The sequence below is a fragment of the Siniperca chuatsi genome, linkage group LG15 (genome assembly GCF_020085105.1).
Source record: "Siniperca chuatsi isolate FFG_IHB_CAS linkage group LG15, ASM2008510v1, whole genome shotgun sequence".
NCBI classification, from domain to species: domain Eukaryota; kingdom Metazoa; phylum Chordata; class Actinopteri; order Centrarchiformes; family Sinipercidae; genus Siniperca; species Siniperca chuatsi.
Genome location: NC_058056.1, coordinates 21,686,477 through 21,705,907, shown reverse-complemented (window position 1 = coordinate 21,705,907; position 19,431 = coordinate 21,686,477). Strand labels below are relative to the sequence as shown.

Here is a 19,431-nt window from a genome sequence, read left to right as displayed (position 1 = left end):
GCTGTCATTTCAAAGTCTTCAAGTTTCCCCACATATATTTACATAGCTGTCAGCTGCAATTATGACCCGGACCGCAACATAACCGCAGCTCTTTGGAAAACACAGGAGACGGTTCGAGATCATTTGAGTACGTTTATTTTCATGTGTAAGCAAATGGATTTTGCACAATTTCACAACTATGAAAAAATAAGGCAGCTAATCAAGAGAGCGTTACAAGCTATCTCAACATTTTTGGCTCACAATTACATTAGCTAGAAATTAAAGCAACAATTAATCAAGCATATAGGCTAAACCAGGGTGGCCCCCTGTAGTTGGGGCCCTCAGTTCCCCCATCACCCTTTGTCAAAGACCAGATACATTTTACAGGCTTTTATCTTTTAGAAAATAGGTGATTAAAGTGTTGCTGTTACAAAAAAAAGTAAAGTAAAATAAAATAAAATAAAATTTAAAATAAGAACTGTAAAGATCCTCCAAACAATTTACCTTATGTCAAACCTGGTTGCAGAATATTAAGTTTTGGCTGTGCTATTCATTGAGACTGGCGTAAACCACGAGAAACTAGACAACAGTAGACAAATATGATGTTTGTCTTTCTGGTTAAGTTGAATACATGCTTACTAAAGTGATTTTTTATTTTAAAGTTGTGAAATCAATTTTAAATCAAGGCATAAGATTTCCCCCATGTCTCCTTTGTGCCACCTTGAACTAAAGCCAAATATCAGGGGCTTGTCTGAACTGGACCCCCCAGTGGAAGATAGGCAGCAGAGGATGGTCTTTGTCTCTGAGATGAAGAGAAGCTGCTCTGAGATCGTGATGTCAGAGTAGTGGATGATGAGGATGATGTGACGGATGCTGCTTGTGGTGCTTGATACCTGTAGGCCATAATAAAAACAGATTGACTTATTATTTAAGATGGAATATGTGTCATTTTTACTGTCCCATATCACAGAATGACCAAACGTATCTCCAGAATTTAATAGGGTTGATCAATAGCAATATATCAGTAAGTATTTCATGAAGAGATGAGATTTGTGGCATTTTAAAGTCTATACCAGTGGATTTGCATGTAAAAAAACAACACACAACCGAAATGGAAAGTACATGTGGTTTGTAGTTAAAGAGGGAAAAACATGCAAAGTCACTTGTGCATTGTGATACAATTATCAGCCCACCCAACAGTGACTGACTGACACCACCAATACATGCTTACAAATGTATTTGAGAAACTAGGATTGACCCAACATAGGAGTCAGTACAATTACAAATTGTAACACAGTTTCCTAAAAAAGGAGCTTTCCATCATCTGTAAGCATGTAAGACATCTGCCTTTCTCAGGTTTTCTCTCACCAGGATTGGGATTTCCTGACCCGTGACGATGCAGTGGCCCTCTCTCTCATGGGAACATTTACCAGAAGGTCCCGCATCAGCCTGGGAGAAAAGGCTCTCTCCAGGTGAGCGCCATTAAGGTTCAAGGTGAACATGGTTGGTGGAGACATGTCTAACTCCAACAGCATTATATTCTCCGCCTGTAAGAACAGATCAAAATAAAGTTGTTGTTCATTTTTGGTTGCTTCTTCCACCTGTTTCACATTAAAACCCTTCCATTGATTCAGATACATAATCCATTCACATTCATTGAAAGCGTCTATTGTGAAACATCTGCAAAGTTTCATTAGCAGTATCCTAACAATAACAAAGCACTGCAAAGTGAGCTTTATCTGAATTCATTTAAACTCAGAGCAACGTAGTGTGGACTATAGCATGACTACATTGTTATACTGTTGGAAATAATGCTGTTAAAATTTGAGTGTTGGCTTTTATTTAAAAATGTACAATATTTGCTTTGCTGCATTACATTGATTGATCACTAGCGTGAGATGCAACTGTTAAAGCTGTGAGTGGTTTCCATGGCTACAACCATCTTCACATCCTCCAGCAAAGATGGAGGCTGTGAACATGGAAATTTGGATGCGTGAGACCACTATTTCTCTGCTGTACTGTTGCCAAATCTCCTCGTGAATGTCCGAACACTGACCTGGTATCTACATGGGGTTCCAGTTGCCGTGGCAACAGCCATCTGTGCATATTGGCTGATTGGCCTCTTGTATCCCACAGCTGAGAGAGGCCTTCTCTTGACCTGAGTGGGTGCACTGGGATAAAGACATGGGAAAAGAAGGATTTGGATTCAGTTTAATATACTTAGACTTGGTTTAGCGGTTAAGACGCAAGCTTCTGGAGCCTCAAGTGCCCCATATATGGTCAACTGATCAGCTCCCACCAGAAAAATCTCCCTTGTTGTCTCCTCCGTGCCATCTTCTATTCAGCTTTCCATCTGTCTCAGTGAAGATAAATACTAAGGGTGTCTGGTCTCCTTTATATAAAGATATCAGTTTCTTGGAAAGGCAGAATGCATCAATTATCTATTGCATGTCAGGTCAGATTGCTTTACAGCCCTTCTGTGTACGATTTAAAACATTCTGACTTTGGCGACTTCTAGTGGTTGTATCAAGATAGACACCTGGGCTGACTAATGCAAAAACTTAAGCCATTAGAATAATTTGAAAGCTGCTATAATCACAAGTATACAAAAGTAAACTCTGCTGTATCATCAGTAAATTACCTATTTTCATTGAGGTCATTTGTGTTTAAAATGCTGCAGTCTTTGTTGCCCACTTTCTTTCAGCCTGCCTAATCTATTCATACTTCTGTTACTGATTTCCTACATTTCCCAGAATATTGACTGACAGCCCTTGGAGAAGGAATGTGCAGGTGCGTTCAGTTGTAATATATGGAGGTCAAAAGAACAAAAATAGCAATAGTAGAGCTAAAGAAGCAACACTTGCACATCTTTCTTAAAAACTTACACAATATACCTTACAGCTGAATTGCATTATGGTCTATTCAGGTAACTGATGATGCAATAACTGGTATCTCTGCTGCTTCAGTGATGGATTTCACCCAGTAGGATGAAAGTAGTTTTATGATTCAGTGTTGTTTTACAATTTGTTTTTGAGGATTCTTCTTTCTTTACTGTACAACTTACAGTCACTTACTGTATGTCAGCAATGGTAAATGAATTCACTGACCTCTCTGATGGAAGGACCGGCTGGAGTCTCCACTGATCCTCCTCACTGTCAAAGTGCAGCCTGTTCATAATCTTGTTCTTTTCCTCTGGAGGTATAAAATTCTCAATCAAGAGATATCTGAAAAATGAAATACAAGTATGTGTCAGCTGCAGTCATAGGAAGCACCCCCTTAAAACAACAACAAAATGAAATCAAACAGTTTACAGAGCACAATACACTACTATTCAAGCATAAATGTAATAAATAAATATATATTTTTAATATATTTATATTAAAACAACATTTTATGCCTGCTATTACTGCTTTCCTCATAATGTAACAGTTTACATAAGTAAAAGTCATCCAATAACACAGAACCAGCACATGTTGACAATGTCATCCCTCTGTCCATTAAACAAACTGCTTACCGAGCAACAAAAAGCCTTTCTTTCTCTGCTTAGTTACAGTTTACATTCTGATTGATCCCTGATATCCTGATTGAACAGGAAAAACATCTAATTAAGAACAAAATGCCATTGATTTGTCTCTTGATGATAACAATATCTAGATATACAGTAGGTATATTCTGAAAAGTCAAAGGCACGTGAAGTGTGTTGTTTGCTCCTTTTTAATCATAACATAAACTTTGAAAATAAAGTAGCATCATTTCAACTGTTCATCATTTAAATTGTATCCTTGAAGTTTTAGAATTTGATTTGCAGAATATTGCCATATTTCATAATAGCAGAAAAAGTTACAATTTATGGAGTTCATCTAAATGAATATCTCCAATGTCAGATGTATTATAAGCTACACTTCTGAAAATACAGTACAACACAGCTTTTACTGCATTTCGTCAATTAGATAATGCTTGATATATAACAGAAATTATTTGTAGAAAAATGTTTACAACAATATGATAATGTCTGATAGCATCCAGGTATAAATTATGGAAATCTGTAATCTTTTGTAAAACAATCTTTATGACCACAACACTGTAGCAACCTTGCCATGATAAAATAATGGATTTTGTTAACTCTTCATTATGCTTTCTTTATATGCATGGGGATGACATTGCATACAGTGTATGTGCTCATTCACTAATTTGTGGCTACTCACTTGTACTTGAGTTCTCTGGTGAGTTCATTCTGTGTCTGTTCAAGCTCCTGTCTGGTTGTGACATGTTCATCAATGACATCTCTCATCTCTGCCTTCACCAACTGTAGTTTGGCATACAACTGTACAGAACAGGAACATATTAATTACTGCTACTACTGCTAATTAAAGCTGTACTAGACAAGATGTTTATATAAAACACACACTAAGGAAAAGCCATTCATTTGCCCAATTTGAACAAAATAAATGCAAGTTTTGGCTTAGGAGACACGTAGAAAAATCTTCTCTGCCAACCAGAAATTGAATTATTCCTAAACACGAGGAAGTAAGAGCTCAGTCCAGAGAAACCTGAACTCAACCAGTGTTACCTCTCCTAGTGACATCTCCTGAAAAAAATCATTCTTAACTGCATATAAGATTGAATGATTAAATTATGGTTAATGGCTTTCGTGATAATGGCATTGGGACACATCAGCAGGTGAGTCATCTTACCCTCTTCAGCTTCTTTGTCTTAAGTTCCACCTCCTGCTGCAGGGAGGAGAATGTCTCTATCATTTCTAAGGTCTCCTCATCCTGCAGCATCATCTGCTGCTGGATCTCTCTCTCTCGTCTTATCTGCAAATCAGACAGAACATACGGCTCCATTAAAGATGAATACAAACAGCGCACCCTTAAAAATGAAGGTCGTTTTCAAAACATCTTCCTGTGTAAGTTCAGACAACACACAGAATTATACTTCTGTTATGAACGCAAAAGTAACACAAAAGTATGTTTCATAAGGAGTAATCAACTTCAAAAACCATTACTTATCGTTATTGTTTTTTACATACCTGTTCTGCAATTTCTTGCCTCTTCAGCTCCAGCATTTTTTGCTGTTCATTGGTGTGATCAATTATAGTCTTTCCCCCAACTAACAGTTTGCTCTCCATAGCCTGTGAACAAAGACATACAATTCATTATTTATGTAAATGTAATTTGTTCCACCAGCGTCTCATTTATCAGATACTGTGCTGTATTATAACAAGGCACTGATCTTCACAAGTACCTTATATTTCTCAGTGATCTTCTCCAAAGCATCTTGATCCCACTGCATGTCCTCTACGCTTTTTCTGTTGTCACTCAGGTGCTTTAACTTCTCGCTGCTCCCCTGGCAGGTGAGAGCCTTCGGGATGACACTTCCCTCTTTCATGTGATGTTTCACCTCTGGTTCCTCCTCGACAGCCTTCCACACATCCGCATCGCTCTCTCTGAGCATCTCCTCTTCCATACCAGCCAGACTTTTACTCAGTCTTTTGCTATTCCTTCTCCTCCTCCTCTCCTTCCCGAGCATCCCTCGCTCCTCTAGCTGGGCTTTCAAGCGTGCGATCTCCTCCTGAAACTCCCTCAGCAGGGCATCTTTGGGATCCTCGTTAATCCGAGGTTTGTTCTTTATGTTCTTGGCCCTGTTGGCGTACCTCAGCGTGGCCAGGGATTCATCAAAGTTTTTGTGCGATGGCCCCACTGTTGCTATCATGACTGTCTTTGCATTGCCACCCAGTGAGTCCTGGAGCAAGCGGGTCAGTTTGGAGTCTCTGTACGGGACGTGGGTGCTCTTCCCATTCACCAGAGCTGAAATGACATTCCCCAGAGCTGAGAGAGACAGGTTGATTTTGGCTGCTTCCTTCAGTCGCTTCCCTTTAGCACCTGTCTTGCTCTGACGCTCGCTGCCAGCCAGGTCAACCATGTTCAGCTTCCCAACGCGGATGTGGTCCTCGCCATCTGGCCCTACTTCACTGCACTCCACGGTTACGACAAAAATTGCATGAGACCGAGAGCTGCGTTCATTCATGTTAGTGAACCCCACAGACCTGGACTGGTTGCCTAAGTTCATCACATGTTCAATCTCAGTGGCATTCTTCGTGACCACTGAAGACAGGTCTTTCACATAAACACCAAAGTCAGGATTTTCTTTCAGCTCCAGTTTCTTGTTGTTGTCTTTGCACAGCAGATCTCTGATTTCCTCCTGGTAGATCTCAAGGTATGATGACCTCACCAGGTATTTCTGATTCTGAGTTCTGGATATTTGTGTAAAAATGTGCTGAAATGAATTTGGTATGACCCCTCTCATCTCTGGATCGTTTGAAACCCCTTGCATGGTGTGCGTTTTACCTGTCCCAGTTTGTCCATAGGCAAATATAGTCACGTTGAAGCCATGGAGCACGGACTCCACGAGAGGTCTCACTGCCCCGTCATAAATGTCGCTTTGTTTTGAATCCCAGCCATACACACAGTCAAACGTGAATACTTTCATTGGATCATCAGGTGGTGCCTTCGGCTTCTTGATGCGGATCTGCCCCAGTTTGTCATCAATCTCCAAAATGTTTTCACACTGCGTTGTCTCCTCTCTCCTGTTGAATGGCCGGCAGCGGACCACCACCCTGACCGCCTCGCAGTGTTTGGTTTTAGACATTTTGGTCTAAGATGAAAAAGCATAAATCTCACCACGTTAAAATAGCCATTTTCTCGGGGCGGGGTCCAGTTTTCCGTCTCCGTACAGGTGGAGATGCTAATATTTCATTTGGTGAAAGCAGTCAGACAAGACACACCTCATGTGAGCCGCTTTCATCATCTCGATGCACGCAGCGTCTCCTCCGCCCTGAGCATCTTTCAGAAAGGAAGCGATGTCACAAGATATTAAAGGATGCTGCTGCTGAAGAAAAACACCCAGCCACTCCTGCCCAGCCCAGCCCACACAGCCTCCCCGCGGTACACACCCTGCTCTGCGGACAATGGAAATAAGACATGTGACCTGCGCAACGAATTGGATTTGAGCAAATCTTCTCGTGGTACGCAGCTATGGTCTAATTCTGTAATCGTGATAAATTACCCTCCAACTAGCACTTGAACACACCTTGAACGAAAAAGCGGGTTTTGATTCAATAACAAAATTTTATTCAGGCTACACATTTACATCGTTCCTCAAACCAGAAAGTATTTTAATGTACAAAACAGAAAGACACTCGCAGAACCTTACTGGTTAGACATTCATCCATAATGAAGAATTAATTTGCCAGTTGGAAAATATTTTACTTCTTCTGCCTCTACAGTATCTTCATCTTACATCAGCAATGTGTGAATAATTAGCCTCCATCTGCTCGTCAATCTATACATCATCAAGTAAATCAATAATGTTAAAGTACAAAAAAACCCATCCATATTTTTTTTTGATATTACACACTCCGTTGCCAGTTTATTAGGTACAGCTAGTTAAAACTAATGCACTCTAATAACAGTCCTGCAATAAATTCTGCCTTCACATCAGTGAGTGTAGGCTAAATAACACAAACACCTCTCTATAAATGTATTAGACTGCATTAGTTTTAGCTGGTGTACCTAATAAACTGTAAACTGAGCATGTTTTCAGTATGTTGTCCTCCACTTATGATATAAATTAGGTTAGGCACAGTCTAGCGGCAGGCTGGAGTTCTATTAAAAGCTACTGGCACACATGATGGGTCGGTCACTTGTGAAATTTCTTGCTAGAATCCTTTGCATGATCCAGTAGGAGTTGGCACGGTGTGAACTGATTCCCGTAGACGGCTTCAAATTGCCTCATCTTCTCCACCAGCTTGTCAGCACCAAAGGTGTCCACGAAACGGAAAGGCCCTGGAAATGGTAAGATATTATGTTAGAAATATTATCACAGGATACCATGTTAATTCGATAATAGGGATATTGCTCTAGGCTTGTTTCCATTTCTCTATGAAGAGCTATAAACACCATAGGGGTGTTTCATGAAGCCCTATTACTAGTTAAACCAGGCTTATTTTCAGGAAATTCTATTTCATAAAAGGAGGTTTAAACAAGTCTGACTTAAGTTACCATGGAAATGTATTCTTCCAGACTAGCCTGATTCCTGTCAGGTTCGTTTTCAGGTTTAGCTTCACCTCAGGATTAACCAGTGTTATGATCAATCTGCTAGACTGAAACAGTGTTTCTCTAAAGTTTACTGTGTTTGTGTTTCCTCTACACAACAAATTTAACACATTTTGACACATGGGCTGCGGTTATTGTGTACTTAAAAGTCTGAATTCATGTTTTTTCCCTGGTCTAAGTATCTTCAAAGTATTCTAGTAGATGTGTTTTTAATGCACTGCAACTAAAATAAAGATAATCAACTTTGACACATGCCCGTAGCCTCATAGTGAGAAATATTTTCACCATTGGTTCTCTCTTTAAATCTTACATACAATTAATAAACAAACACCCAGAAGTCTGGTGCAGACAGCCAATCTGAAGGTATTTAAACAATGTTTTCACCATATGGAGGTCTTATGTCACTTGTACAAACCAAGTAATCTAAGCCTGATATGGGTCAACTTGAATTTCTAGATAATGCAAATTATTTCATCTTGTTGCTAAAAAAAATTATTATGTGGCTGGTGTCCTATTTGGTACTTCAAAGTTATTTAAATGTCATGATGCATCTTACACATATGACACAAGGAAAATGTACTTTTTTTTTTTTTTTTTTAAAAACAACAAACACACACACACACACACACACACACACAGGACTTGAACCCACAATGATATGACTACAAGCAGAGCACTGAAACAAACTTAGCAAACACAGGAGGAGTTCAAAGTGTTGACTTCATCTCTACTTCTGTAAAAAGTAATTTTTGGTTTTGTTGATTTTTACTGTCATATTTTATTCTGAGTGTTATATGTTTAATATGTGCTGCTCTGTGGCCACAAACATCACAGTTATGTCTTTAGATGTTCACTGTGAATTGATGTGTTTCAAAGTCTTTCACTTAGTCTGATCTCATCATCTCTAAATTGGCTTTGTGAAACCGTTAAATCCTGGTTCAGTTTTGTTAGACTAATTCAAGACAGGCTTTTCATAATAAGCCCTGCTTTCCTGAGACACTTTTATGAAACATCCCTCAGCTGAGTTACTGAACTAGAAATAACACTAGATACACAGATACGTTGGTCCTTAAGGTCACTACAGTTCCTGGGCTTTCAAATTCACACGAAACATAGAACAAAAGGACACCCTTTACAGAGATTATGTTCTTTTCATTGACCAAGGATAGAGCGTCTGAGGACAAGCAGCTCAGATGACCATGACTAAGGCTGAACTCTGACCTCCGAGGCAGGGGGGGAATCCCAGGCCAAACACAGCCCCGATGTCTCCTTCCAAAGGGTTGTTCAAAATGCCCTCTTGCAAACACAGCACAGCCTCGTTGACGAATCGAGAAACGAGTCTGTACTGCACATCAGAGTCTGATGAACTGTAAAAAGAAAGAGTATTTCAATAGTTGTTGAAAATAAATGTTCAAATTTAACATCAGTAAAATGTAATATATCAAGCCTCAATAGGTTTTGTTTTGTCGTCTATCAAAAAGTTCTTATAAGTAACAAATGGAACAATTTGTCCAAATCAACAGCAGATAATAGTAATTATATTTATATAACATAACTTAAATTGCTGCATTGCTACTGTTGCAATTGTCCAGTATCAACTTACACAGCAGGATTTGGTGTCATCTTGTATTTCTCAAGGATTTCTCCAATATCTGGGTTGACATCTTTGACCTTGAGTCCTGGCTGGTAGATGTAGCAACCCTTTCCTGATTTGCGCCCTTGAGAATTAAAAAAAAAAAAAAAGCTTAAGATTAATACATTTTAATAAAACATGTACACAAAACTCAAGTACTTTATCAAACTAAAACTAGGCACAATCCTTCAATGTGACCACCCATACCCTTAAATCCCAGGTCCACCATGGTCTTCAGAACCTCCACATTTCCACCACCAAAGCGGGAGCCAAAAGCTTTGCCGAGGTCTTCGGCCACGTGGGCGGCAACGTCAATACCAACTTCATCAGCCAGTGTGGCTGCACCCACAGGGAACCCAAAGCCTGTGGTGAGTGCATCTAACTTCTTGGGGTCAACTCCTTCCTGTAAGTGCAAATCGATCAATTAATATGTATAACTATATAGCTATCCTGAAATACTGAATATGCTTTGTTCAAGTGAGCCGAGCCTGTCCATCTTAGGTCCTAAATCCTCCACTAACTACTACAGTACATAACAAATACAGTATTTACAATAATAAGCAATGAGTTCACAGCTGCATTTTCTACTGTAGTAATACTACTAACCTGAAGTACTCGTACTGCTTCAGCCAACATGGGAGCCAGACACCTTGTCGTATAGAATCCAGGTCCATCCTGCAAAGAAATGTGTGTAATATTTTACTGAAGTGCAATAATGTTAGAATTATTAACATGCATCATCATAGTGGTCATTACTTCATGCTACTGCTACTGCTTCATGCTAACTTCAACCACTTTTTGACTTTATTGTTGATCATTTTACAGAAGGTATTCATTAGTCAGTAACTACACAGGGAAAAAAGAAACAAACATGACGCTAAACCTCACCCCAACAACTATGATGACTTTGCCCTGCTTCAGGCCGACTGCCACAGCAGAGGCTGTAGTGTCCTTTGATGTCTGATCAGTGGTTATAATCTCAAGGAGCTGCATCTTGTCCACTGGAGAGAAGTAGTGCATTCCAATCACCTGAGGACAGAGAAAAAAAAATATTCAGCAACATTGTTTTCTTTAATCTAGAAGCACTTTTAAATGACAAGGCTTCCAAGTACAAACCTTGTCCGGTCTCTTACTGGCAGCAGCGATATCCTTGATGGGCAGAGCAGATGTGTTGCTGGCAAATATGCAGTGAGGGGAAACCACCTGCAGACAAATGTTAGATCGTAGCTCCAAGTCACAGCTTAACTAATAGTCACAACAATATTGCCCCGGATTTAATGCTAAAACACAACAGACTGATATTTACAACAAAGTGACTACATTCTCTTTTTAACATCCTACTAAGCCTCTTTTCAGTCACACTTACGGCCTCCACCTCCTTCAGGACTGCATGCTTGATGTTAATGTCTTCAAACACAGCTTCAATAACCATGTCGGCCTTTTCAAAGCCACTGTAATCCAGCTGGCCAGTCAAGTTGGACAGTATGGAGTCTCTCTGAAATGATGTGATGTTCTTCTTTTTGGTCTTGTCATTGAGCCTTGTTTAAAATAAGAGTCCAATGATTCATCAACATACTTTAAGATCACACATTTTAGGTTCCAACACATGTATGCTACAAAAACTACTTTCAAATATCATATTTCATAGCAGATATTGAAGGTTTAAGGTTATTCTGTCATTAGACTGGAACTGTATCTACCAAATTTATAATCAGGATTAAATACCTCACCTGCTGTAAAAAAAACAAAAACAACAACAACCAAATAACAAAACAAAAACAAAAAATTCACCATGACCAACTAATGCCTGATATGATAACCCACCCTTTGTAAACCTGCTGTTCTCCCCTGGCCAGTCCAGCCAGAGTGGTGTCCTTCAGGACTGTGTGCACACCTTTGTCCACAGTCACCTGGGCGATACCTGCTCCCATCAGACCTGCTCCCAAGATGGCAAGAGTCCTAGTGGTAAATAAGAAAGAGAGACGATTTATCTACCACCTAAAAAAAGGAATAGAGAATAGTACATAACAGGACAACTGATACTAAGATTCTTATACTTCCTTTAAACCAAAGCAAAGACTACTATAATCTATAACCATTTGCCATCAGTGTATGTGTGTCAACAAGTGTATCAGACCTGACTTTGTCACTAGTGCTGACCAAGTATTTAACCATAACAAACGGGTAACAGACAGGTCTGAAATGTCAAATGCTGGTTGAACATGTTTATTATCCCACATCCCACATAAGCTCTGTATGTCAAAGTAATATATATACACTTACTTCACTTCTCTTTGAGGAGTTCCAAAGCGGTTCTTCTTGCATGCAACTTGACCATGGTAGAGACCAATCAGGGCTGAAGATTCTGAAGTTTTTGCCAACTGACCAAAATTCTATGACAAACATGAAAATTGGTAAATGTTCACATGCTCAATGTACTACTGTAAATACTACCTTTGCCAATGATGTAGGCCAACGAACCTTACCTGAGACTCCGCTAAGTATCCAGCAATGGGGCCTTGTTCTACTCCAGTCTTCACACACTGAGAAGGGGAAATAGTAAAAAAAATTACATGTTAAATACGAGAGCAACTTTCTAAAAAATATTCTAAGATGATTAACAAAGCACAGAAGACAAAAGAGACTGGTAGTCTACTACCAAACCACTTATTCATATTTAACAAGCTGTGGTCAGTGAATGTTTGGTATTTTAATTGACAAATGAATTAAACATTAACTGAGTGTAAACTGAATAGTCACTTCTATTTTCCACAATAAACATAAAAATACAGCTGCACACTGGTTGTTACTACAAATGGCCAAGAATTTTAAGTCAGGCTTATTTCTTAAATTTCACCAAAATACCATTCAGATTTTAAAAAAATATTTGGAGAGTTTTCACTTACTTCAATTATTTTCAGGGGTGCTGGATAAAGTCCCTTGCTCTGCTTCATAACTTTACCATGGACAGTTTTGTAAATTTGATTCCGTACAAACTCAAAGCTCATAACGTAGTCTTGAATTTCTATGGAGAAAGAACATTAACTCTTTAAATCTATTATTTTTTATTCATGATGAAACAAACTAAAGTGACTACAAAAAGAGTCAAATGCTCAATAAACATAGCACAACTTACTCTGCATCATGCCTTTCTCTTTGCGGAGAGGGATCTTCTTATTGACGATCCCTTTGGCACATTCGATAGCAACTTCCTCGAGGTAGTCTATTGTTCTTTCCTCTGGACTTTTCAGCCCAGGTCCTATAATACGAGCAAAAATAGCAGAAAAATCATGCAAAGATTTATTTTAACAATTTACTTCAACCTAAAGATCAACTGATGCACATTCAAATACGCTAAACTCATGCAGAGTTTCATTAAGTAGTGAATTACTGACTAAAGATTACAATTTCTACAGATGGTAATACTTTAAAAAAACCCCACAACCATTGAACTGCTTCAAATGGGTAGTTTTAATTATATGCGAGTCGAGATAGCTTACCTAGGGGGTCTACAAGCTGGTCGACAAGCCCCATCTTCTTGGCTTTATCTGCTCGGATATTTCTTCCTGTCAGCATCATGTCAAAGGCACTGGGCAGACCAACCTAAAGGTAATAAAAGAAACCATATGTGAACTGATTTATCATCAATATTGAGAGTGTGTTGTGTATAGTGCATAAAAAGGATGTTATGAACAGAAGTTATATTGTGGTTAGTCATAATCCTGCACTTTGAAGGACAGGGTTGTTGAAACTAGACATGGGCAGGGGAAAATAATCTGTTCGCTGGTTTGCAGGGTCTCAAAGGTGCATGTGAACATCTTAAACCAATTATGAGCATTAACCAGATTATTTTGCACTACAGCCTAGCCATTTCAGGTCTTGTCCTGGTTTTATGCCTCACTTTTACTCCTCTGTGTTTTAAAATTCTCCTTTACCTATTTATTTGTGTATGGGATAGTATTTTTATGCTGGCTACCATGTTATGTGATTTTATCTATGTTAAGTTGGTCAACTTTGGTTGTAAATGTGCTTTATAAATAAATAAACTTAAAACGTATAGGATGCTTTCACATACTGTGATCTGCATCATCCTGGATACTGTATGGTTTTTGTATTTAAATAAAGTCAAGTAATTCACACAGTGAGGGACATCAATGGAAATTTAGGAAATATAATACCAGTACTAACCATTTTGGGGAGTCTCTGAGTACCACCAGCTCCAGGTAAAAGACCCAGCATTACTTCAGGAGTACCAAGAACTGTTTTCTTGCTCTTTGTTGCAATTCTGTACTGGCAGGCAATGGCAAACTGAAATGCAAAAAGAGCCCTTAGATAATACATTATTATCAATCATCCTAGTCAAATACTCCCAATATACTCAAACATATAGTTGGTTGCTGAAATAATTTTTTTTGTTTACCTCTAAGCCTCCTCCTAAGCAAGAGCCGTTGATGGCAGCAACAATGGGCTTAGAAGATTTTTCAATCAGCTCAAACATCTTCTGCCCCTCCTGAGAAAGTTTGGTGACCTCTTCTGCATTCTTGCAGGCCTGGATCATACTTTAACAGATGTAGATTGTATTAAAAGAATTCCAGAAAATCCAAGGCATGGCCATTTTAACAGTTCATTAAAATTTAATAAAAGAGCTTAATGCTGAGGATGCATAATTCTAATTTGTGTTGTGTCTCAGCAACAAACTCTTAATTTAAAAACATAAGAAGACAGAGATATGCAATCTTCATAGTAATAGTATAATTATACTGTACAATAAATGACAGAAGTAGGCACATTTGATAAGCAGTGGATTTAATGGGATTTCTCTTACTTAATATCAGCTCCTGCAATGAAGCATCCTGGCTTTGAGGAGATGAGGACAGCACTTTGAACAGCATTGTTGGCCCACACTTCAGCCATTACTTCTGCCATCTCATTTTGCATTTGGATTGACAGTGTGTTAACCTGGAAGGTGAAATGACTGTTAGGTTCACATCCCCTCTGCATAATTCAGAAGTGAAAACTTATTTTCATTGAGCTCACACCTTGGAGTTTGGGTCGTTGATCCGTACAACAGCAACATCGCCCTTGACTTCATAGTTCACATGGGTTCGAGCTAAAAATAGAAAAAGGTAGATATTGTACAGTGAGAAAAAAATTGTGTCACTGGACAGGTTGACCTATTTTTAGCCTTATGCAATATAAATGTGAAGTGATTTTGGCATTACCTAGCATAGCAGGAGCTACTGTGAAGGTGCGAAAACTACTGCCTGTAAAAAGGAAAATGACAGTAAGCAATACATTATTCCAGTCATATGATCAACACAAGTCATCCAACACATTGCCTAGCTACTTTACTCTTATCGTGCATACTAACAACATTATATTCAGCCCTAAAATTTACCAAAATGTCTTCGTACAACATATACATAAAATGTATAATAGAAGTTCACATAATGTTGCCATGACCTCAAACGGTCTCGGTCATGCTGTGCAAGCCAGTGGAAAAATGACCCTTCACCTACATTCTCCGCCTACCATTCAGACAGAAAGAGGCAACAGTGGCCACCGCAATGGCGAATCAATGGCACAAGTCTTCAAATCGCTGTCTAAACAGTCTTAACAGGGACATCTTACTGTCAAACGTGGAGGCTAACAGTCTGATTTAAAACTTAACTTTGAACCAGAGCCCCGCCTGACTTAATTTACGCGATTATTCCGTAGCAGCCAGCTAGCTAGCACAGATCAAGTGTATCAAGTTTACACTTAAGTTTGCTCGCTAAAACAAAAAGTTAACTTTCAAGGAATATTTTGGTTAAACTTTCATTGAGATATACGTTTGCTGAAAAAAACAACAACACTATCATGTTGCATGAAGCACTGCCACACATTTCTGCATTACATTCTTCGGAGCTAACAGCTAACGTTAGTCTAACAAGCTAATTACCCATCAACGGCACTTAGCAAATCTCGTATTTTCAGTGTAATTCACTGCGCTGGTTTAATATGATTTTTAAATACTTAATACATGTAGTTTCTACCTGTGAAGAGAGCATATCTCCTTGATGTCATTCTGGAAAGAACACCAAGGGCTCGAACACCAGCCATCTTCGGAGCGGAGGTCAGTCAGCAGTGGGGTTGGAAGTGAAGCTAGCTAGCTAGCTCGCTGTCAAAGTACTATCATTGGTACTTGAGAAGCCAATCCAGAAGCTGATTGACGTTCATTGAAAACACCCGCAACCCATTGGCTGACTCTGAGGAAGTCGCAGCTCATTGGACGTTCAAGGACTACAAAACGCCTCTTGAGTCCACCACTTCCTTTTCCGGGTTCATGTTGACGAAGTATTTGGCGTGGCGAAGTTTTTGCCGCGACTGCCTTTCACATCAAGCAAACACAACCGCAGTCCAAAGACGAGCAGGAAAACCTCGAGTAACTCCAGTATTTGAAAGACTATGGAAAAAATTCAGCCACCGAAGCCTGGTCATATAGACGGCGGCACAACCAAGAAGAGAGAAGACTACTTGGAATGGCCAGAGTACTTTATGGCTGTAGCCTTCCTGTCAGCCCAAAGGAGCAAAGACCCAAGCTCACAGGTGGGCGCGTGTATAGTGAACCAGGAGAATAAGATAGTTGGCATCGGTTACAATGGTATGCCCAATGGCTGTGATGATGACCTGCTACCGTGGTCCCGCTCTGCTAATGACCGGCTTGACACTAAATACCCTTATGTGTGCCATGCAGAGCTGAATGCCATTATGAACAAGAACAGTGCTGATGTCAAAGGCTGTACCATGTATGTGGCTTTGTTCCCTTGCAATGAGTGTGCCAAGCTCATCATCCAGGCAGGTATTAAGGAAGTGGTCTATCTTTCTGACAAGTACCATGACAAGCCGGAAATGACAGCTTCCAGAAAGCTGCTCAACATGGCAGGCATTCAATACAGACAGTTCACCCCCAAGAGGACTGAGATTGTCATTGATTTTAATTCCATTAACCATCCTGGAATGCTGAACAGCGAGACCAAGTGAAAATGCAAACTGAATATGATGGGGAAGCAGAGAGAGACTGACGAGATTGAAAGGGACTTTGATGCCTCTTTTCTGTATGTCTTCTTGCCTCCTGTTTTGGCCAAAGGAAAACTCAAGGATACATCGACTTTGGCTTATTTTGATTAACCAGATATTCAAGATAGTTTCATTTGACACTTCGCCCTTTGTTGCTGACTGTGGCAGAAGGTCTTTCAATGATGCTTTCACAATTATTATTATTTTAATTTCTTTTTGTCTTTTTAAAACTCCCTTTGGGTTTAGGAATACACAAGGACTAAACACTTTCTGGAGTGTTTTTGATTTGTTTTGTTTTTATCTTGTGTTGTGAATCAGATCAGATGGTAGTCTGCACAGGGGAAAGCCTGACATCTGTTTTTTGTCCCTCCTTTTTAAACATGGTTCCAGACTAATATAGAGGCACTTTGATATTCAGTTTATTTGACCTTCCACATTCACAATGGAAGCTGCCCAGTAAATCAGGCTTGTTATGTTGAATACTGGGGGCTGCTCCGTGTTAGTGTCTGGGTTTCAGTGGGTACAAGCTGTGTGAACATTAATATTTTGAGTACGCTGTAAAGAATGGCTGGACTTTCTCATCATCATCCAACCCAGTTACAAATTTTACTTTTACTGGACTGATTTTATTTTATTTTTTTAATGTTGATTGGTTGTATGCAACTGAATGTCATCAGGGTTGCTCTGTATATCACTTTCTTACTGGTCATTTTCATCAAGTTGGTACAGTATCTTTGCAATTGGGTTCATCCAAAAAAAGAAAAAAGAAAAAAAGCCGCCATTGAAATGTAGCCTCATCTTTCCACACTATGTATATGTTATTGTTTTCATGAGGTTTTTTTTTTAGTTTTAATAACCATTTTACTATTGTGTTCTGATATGTGTTGCGGTCTTCAGTTGGTGAGACAATTTCTGTAATTGCGAACTGTTAATGTAAAATGTTTTTCAATTCTAGTAACACATGCAAGCAGAGTCTCTACTTATCAAAGCTGTTTTTAAATTTTTTTTTTTTATAAATGGTACCAAAAGGCTTTTAAAAACATGTTCACCACGTTGTCTTCGAGAACTATCTGCCATTAAGCTAAAAACTATCTATCCTTTTGCTGTTTTATTGTCTAACAAGCTGTTACAGCAAGCAGATGAAAGTTAATCATTTCTTCATAATGTTTCTGTATATTGCCTACATGTGTGCTTTCACATAGGTGACCAGGGAAGCACTTCTCAGTTATCTGTCTTCATCATTCCTTCAACCATATCAGCTGCCAGTGCAGTTGGAGTCAAATCCCCAAGCCTGAAATGAAGCAAACATCTGAACGCTGATGACTGGAAATCCTTTTGTTTTAAATTCACTGTCATTCAAATATTTGTTTTTGGACAAGTATTAGATAGTCGTTACAAATGTGTGCACATGGCAAACCTGCAATGTAAATAAATATTTTATACCTGAAAGCAATAGCAGCCTGCTACCACAAGGTGGAGGCAGAAATCAGTTTCAGAGATTTCAAAATAACTTTTTACTGGTTTTAGGCTTAATAGCCTTCAGCTACAAATGTTGGAAATATGTTTGTATTTTCATTTAACTTTCATACACCTGGGTTTGGATTTAGATATGTTTTATGGTATACATAATCATAAGAGTAAGGTAGATGCAGAACTGCAATTTTTAATCACACTACTATCCTTCAGGGCAAATGCTTTCGACACAAATGCATGTTTGAAAAGGTGAAGCCATGCTTTACATCCTTTTGTAACTATATGGATTCTTACATTAAAACCATCTCATCACAAAACAAAAAAGCTGTGAGATCATATGAACTGTATCAGCAATATATATTTTTTCTATTTCATATTTTTATGATACTCTTATTATGAGTTTACCTGTGGGTGTGTTGAATTGTCTGTAGGTGAATGTTTACTGTACGTTATGTTCCTGAGTATTTTGTTTGTATAAAATTAGTCTTCTGTTTTAGTTATTCTCACTTCAAGATGTTTCTCACAACTACAGATATTAATTCTGCAGGTCTCTGCAACTACAGTTTCGATTCCAGTCATTTTCCTTTACGTGCAAAATCAAGCAGAATGCATACACAGGCAGACTGACGGCACTGCATTTTCAAAGATTAAAGATCATTATATCACAAAATCATCAGTCTACTTCTAAGTTGGCCTTCGCTGGGAGTAAAGAACCAAACTCAAATGATCCTTTCAAAACCTTTTGACCTTTTCATACAAAATTGTGACTACATGTGGAATACTTTAGCACATAACTGAAATCTCCCTTGTCAGGAGTCAGACGTCTACATGTTAGCAGTTCTACCAAAGAGAAACCTCTAAAATTCTCAGATGGTTTCAAAAAAATTGTTGGAGCCCAAAAGAGGTCAAATTATCCAATATTTCACAAAAACAGACTAAACTACCTAACTTTATATTAAGTAGTTAAAACTAGCTCCAACTAGAGCAGCTACAACCAGTAAAATGCTGCTTACATATTGATACATCAGTATTCAAAATCTAATAATGTAATATGCAATAATATATCACTTACAGGGGCTCTTTTACTGCACAACAACTAATTTTATACATTTAATGTTAGCTGATATTACTTCTGTACTTTTACTTAATTAGGACTTTGAATGTAGGACT

General features: G+C 38.8%; 3 protein-coding genes across 3 annotated transcripts; 1 reads left to right on the top strand and 2 right to left on the bottom strand.

Moving 5' to 3' along the window:
- Positions 1-118: 118 nt before the first annotated feature.
- LOC122862312 (kinesin-like protein KIF3B) lies at positions 119-6,934 on the bottom strand. The gene is made up of 8 exons (XM_044167723.1): positions 5,227-6,934; positions 5,012-5,113; positions 4,674-4,796; positions 4,185-4,303; positions 3,087-3,203; positions 2,036-2,150; positions 1,348-1,526; positions 119-872 (listed from the first exon to the last, which is right to left on the bottom strand). Exons 1-8 carry the CDS (start codon positions 6,628-6,630, stop codon positions 719-721), a joined length of 2,313 nt encoding a protein of 770 aa, XP_044023658.1. The 5' UTR covers positions 6,631-6,934; the 3' UTR covers positions 119-718.
- Positions 6,935-7,089: 155 nt separating this feature from the next.
- On the bottom strand, positions 7,090-15,913 carry hadhab (hydroxyacyl-CoA dehydrogenase trifunctional multienzyme complex subunit alpha b). The gene is made up of 20 exons (XM_044167724.1): positions 15,765-15,913; positions 14,952-14,993; positions 14,769-14,839; positions 14,555-14,688; positions 14,150-14,288; positions 13,918-14,037; positions 13,230-13,332; positions 12,866-12,988; positions 12,636-12,754; positions 12,216-12,272; positions 12,013-12,122; positions 11,554-11,688; positions 11,096-11,267; positions 10,846-10,932; positions 10,618-10,758; positions 10,336-10,404; positions 9,937-10,132; positions 9,700-9,814; positions 9,318-9,463; positions 7,090-7,826 (listed from the first exon to the last, which is right to left on the bottom strand). Exons 1-20 carry the CDS (start codon positions 15,829-15,831, stop codon positions 7,681-7,683), a joined length of 2,292 nt encoding a protein of 763 aa, XP_044023659.1. The 5' UTR covers positions 15,832-15,913; the 3' UTR covers positions 7,090-7,680.
- A 117-nt stretch (positions 15,914-16,030) lies between these two features.
- dctd (dCMP deaminase) lies at positions 16,031-18,823 on the top strand. The gene has a single exon (XM_044167725.1). The coding sequence runs from the start codon at positions 16,177-16,179 to the stop codon at positions 16,750-16,752; it is 576 nt and encodes a 191-aa protein (XP_044023660.1). The 5' UTR covers positions 16,031-16,176; the 3' UTR covers positions 16,753-18,823.
- Positions 18,824-19,431: the final 608 nt, after the last annotated feature.

Bases quoted from the DNA above. Each gene is read 5' to 3' on its own strand.
- hadhab (XM_044167724.1), bottom strand. From the start codon at position 15,831: ATGGCTGGTGTTCGAGCCCTTGGTGTTCTTTCCAGAATGACATCAAGG. The intron at 14,994-15,764 runs GTAGAAACTACA...TCCTTTTTACAG, and splicing joins GAGATATGCTCTCTTCACAG to GCAGTAGTTTTCGCACCTTC. The intron at 12,755-12,865 runs GTAAGTTGTGCT...CTTTCTCCATAG, and splicing joins AGAGAAAGGCATGATGCAGA to AAATTCAAGACTACGTTATG.
- dctd (XM_044167725.1), top strand. From the start codon at position 16,177: ATGGAAAAAATTCAGCCACCGAAGCCTGGTCATATAGACGGCGGCACA.
- LOC122862312 (XM_044167723.1), bottom strand. From the start codon at position 6,630: ATGTCTAAAACCAAACACTGCGAGGCGGTCAGGGTGGTGGTCCGCTGC. The intron at 4,797-5,011 runs GTATGTAAAAAA...TCTGATTTGCAG, and splicing joins GGCAAGAAATTGCAGAACAG to ATAAGACGAGAGAGAGAGAT. The intron at 3,204-4,184 runs GTGAGTAGCCAC...TTCATTTTTCAG, and splicing joins ACCAGAGAACTCAAGTACAA to ATATCTCTTGATTGAGAATT.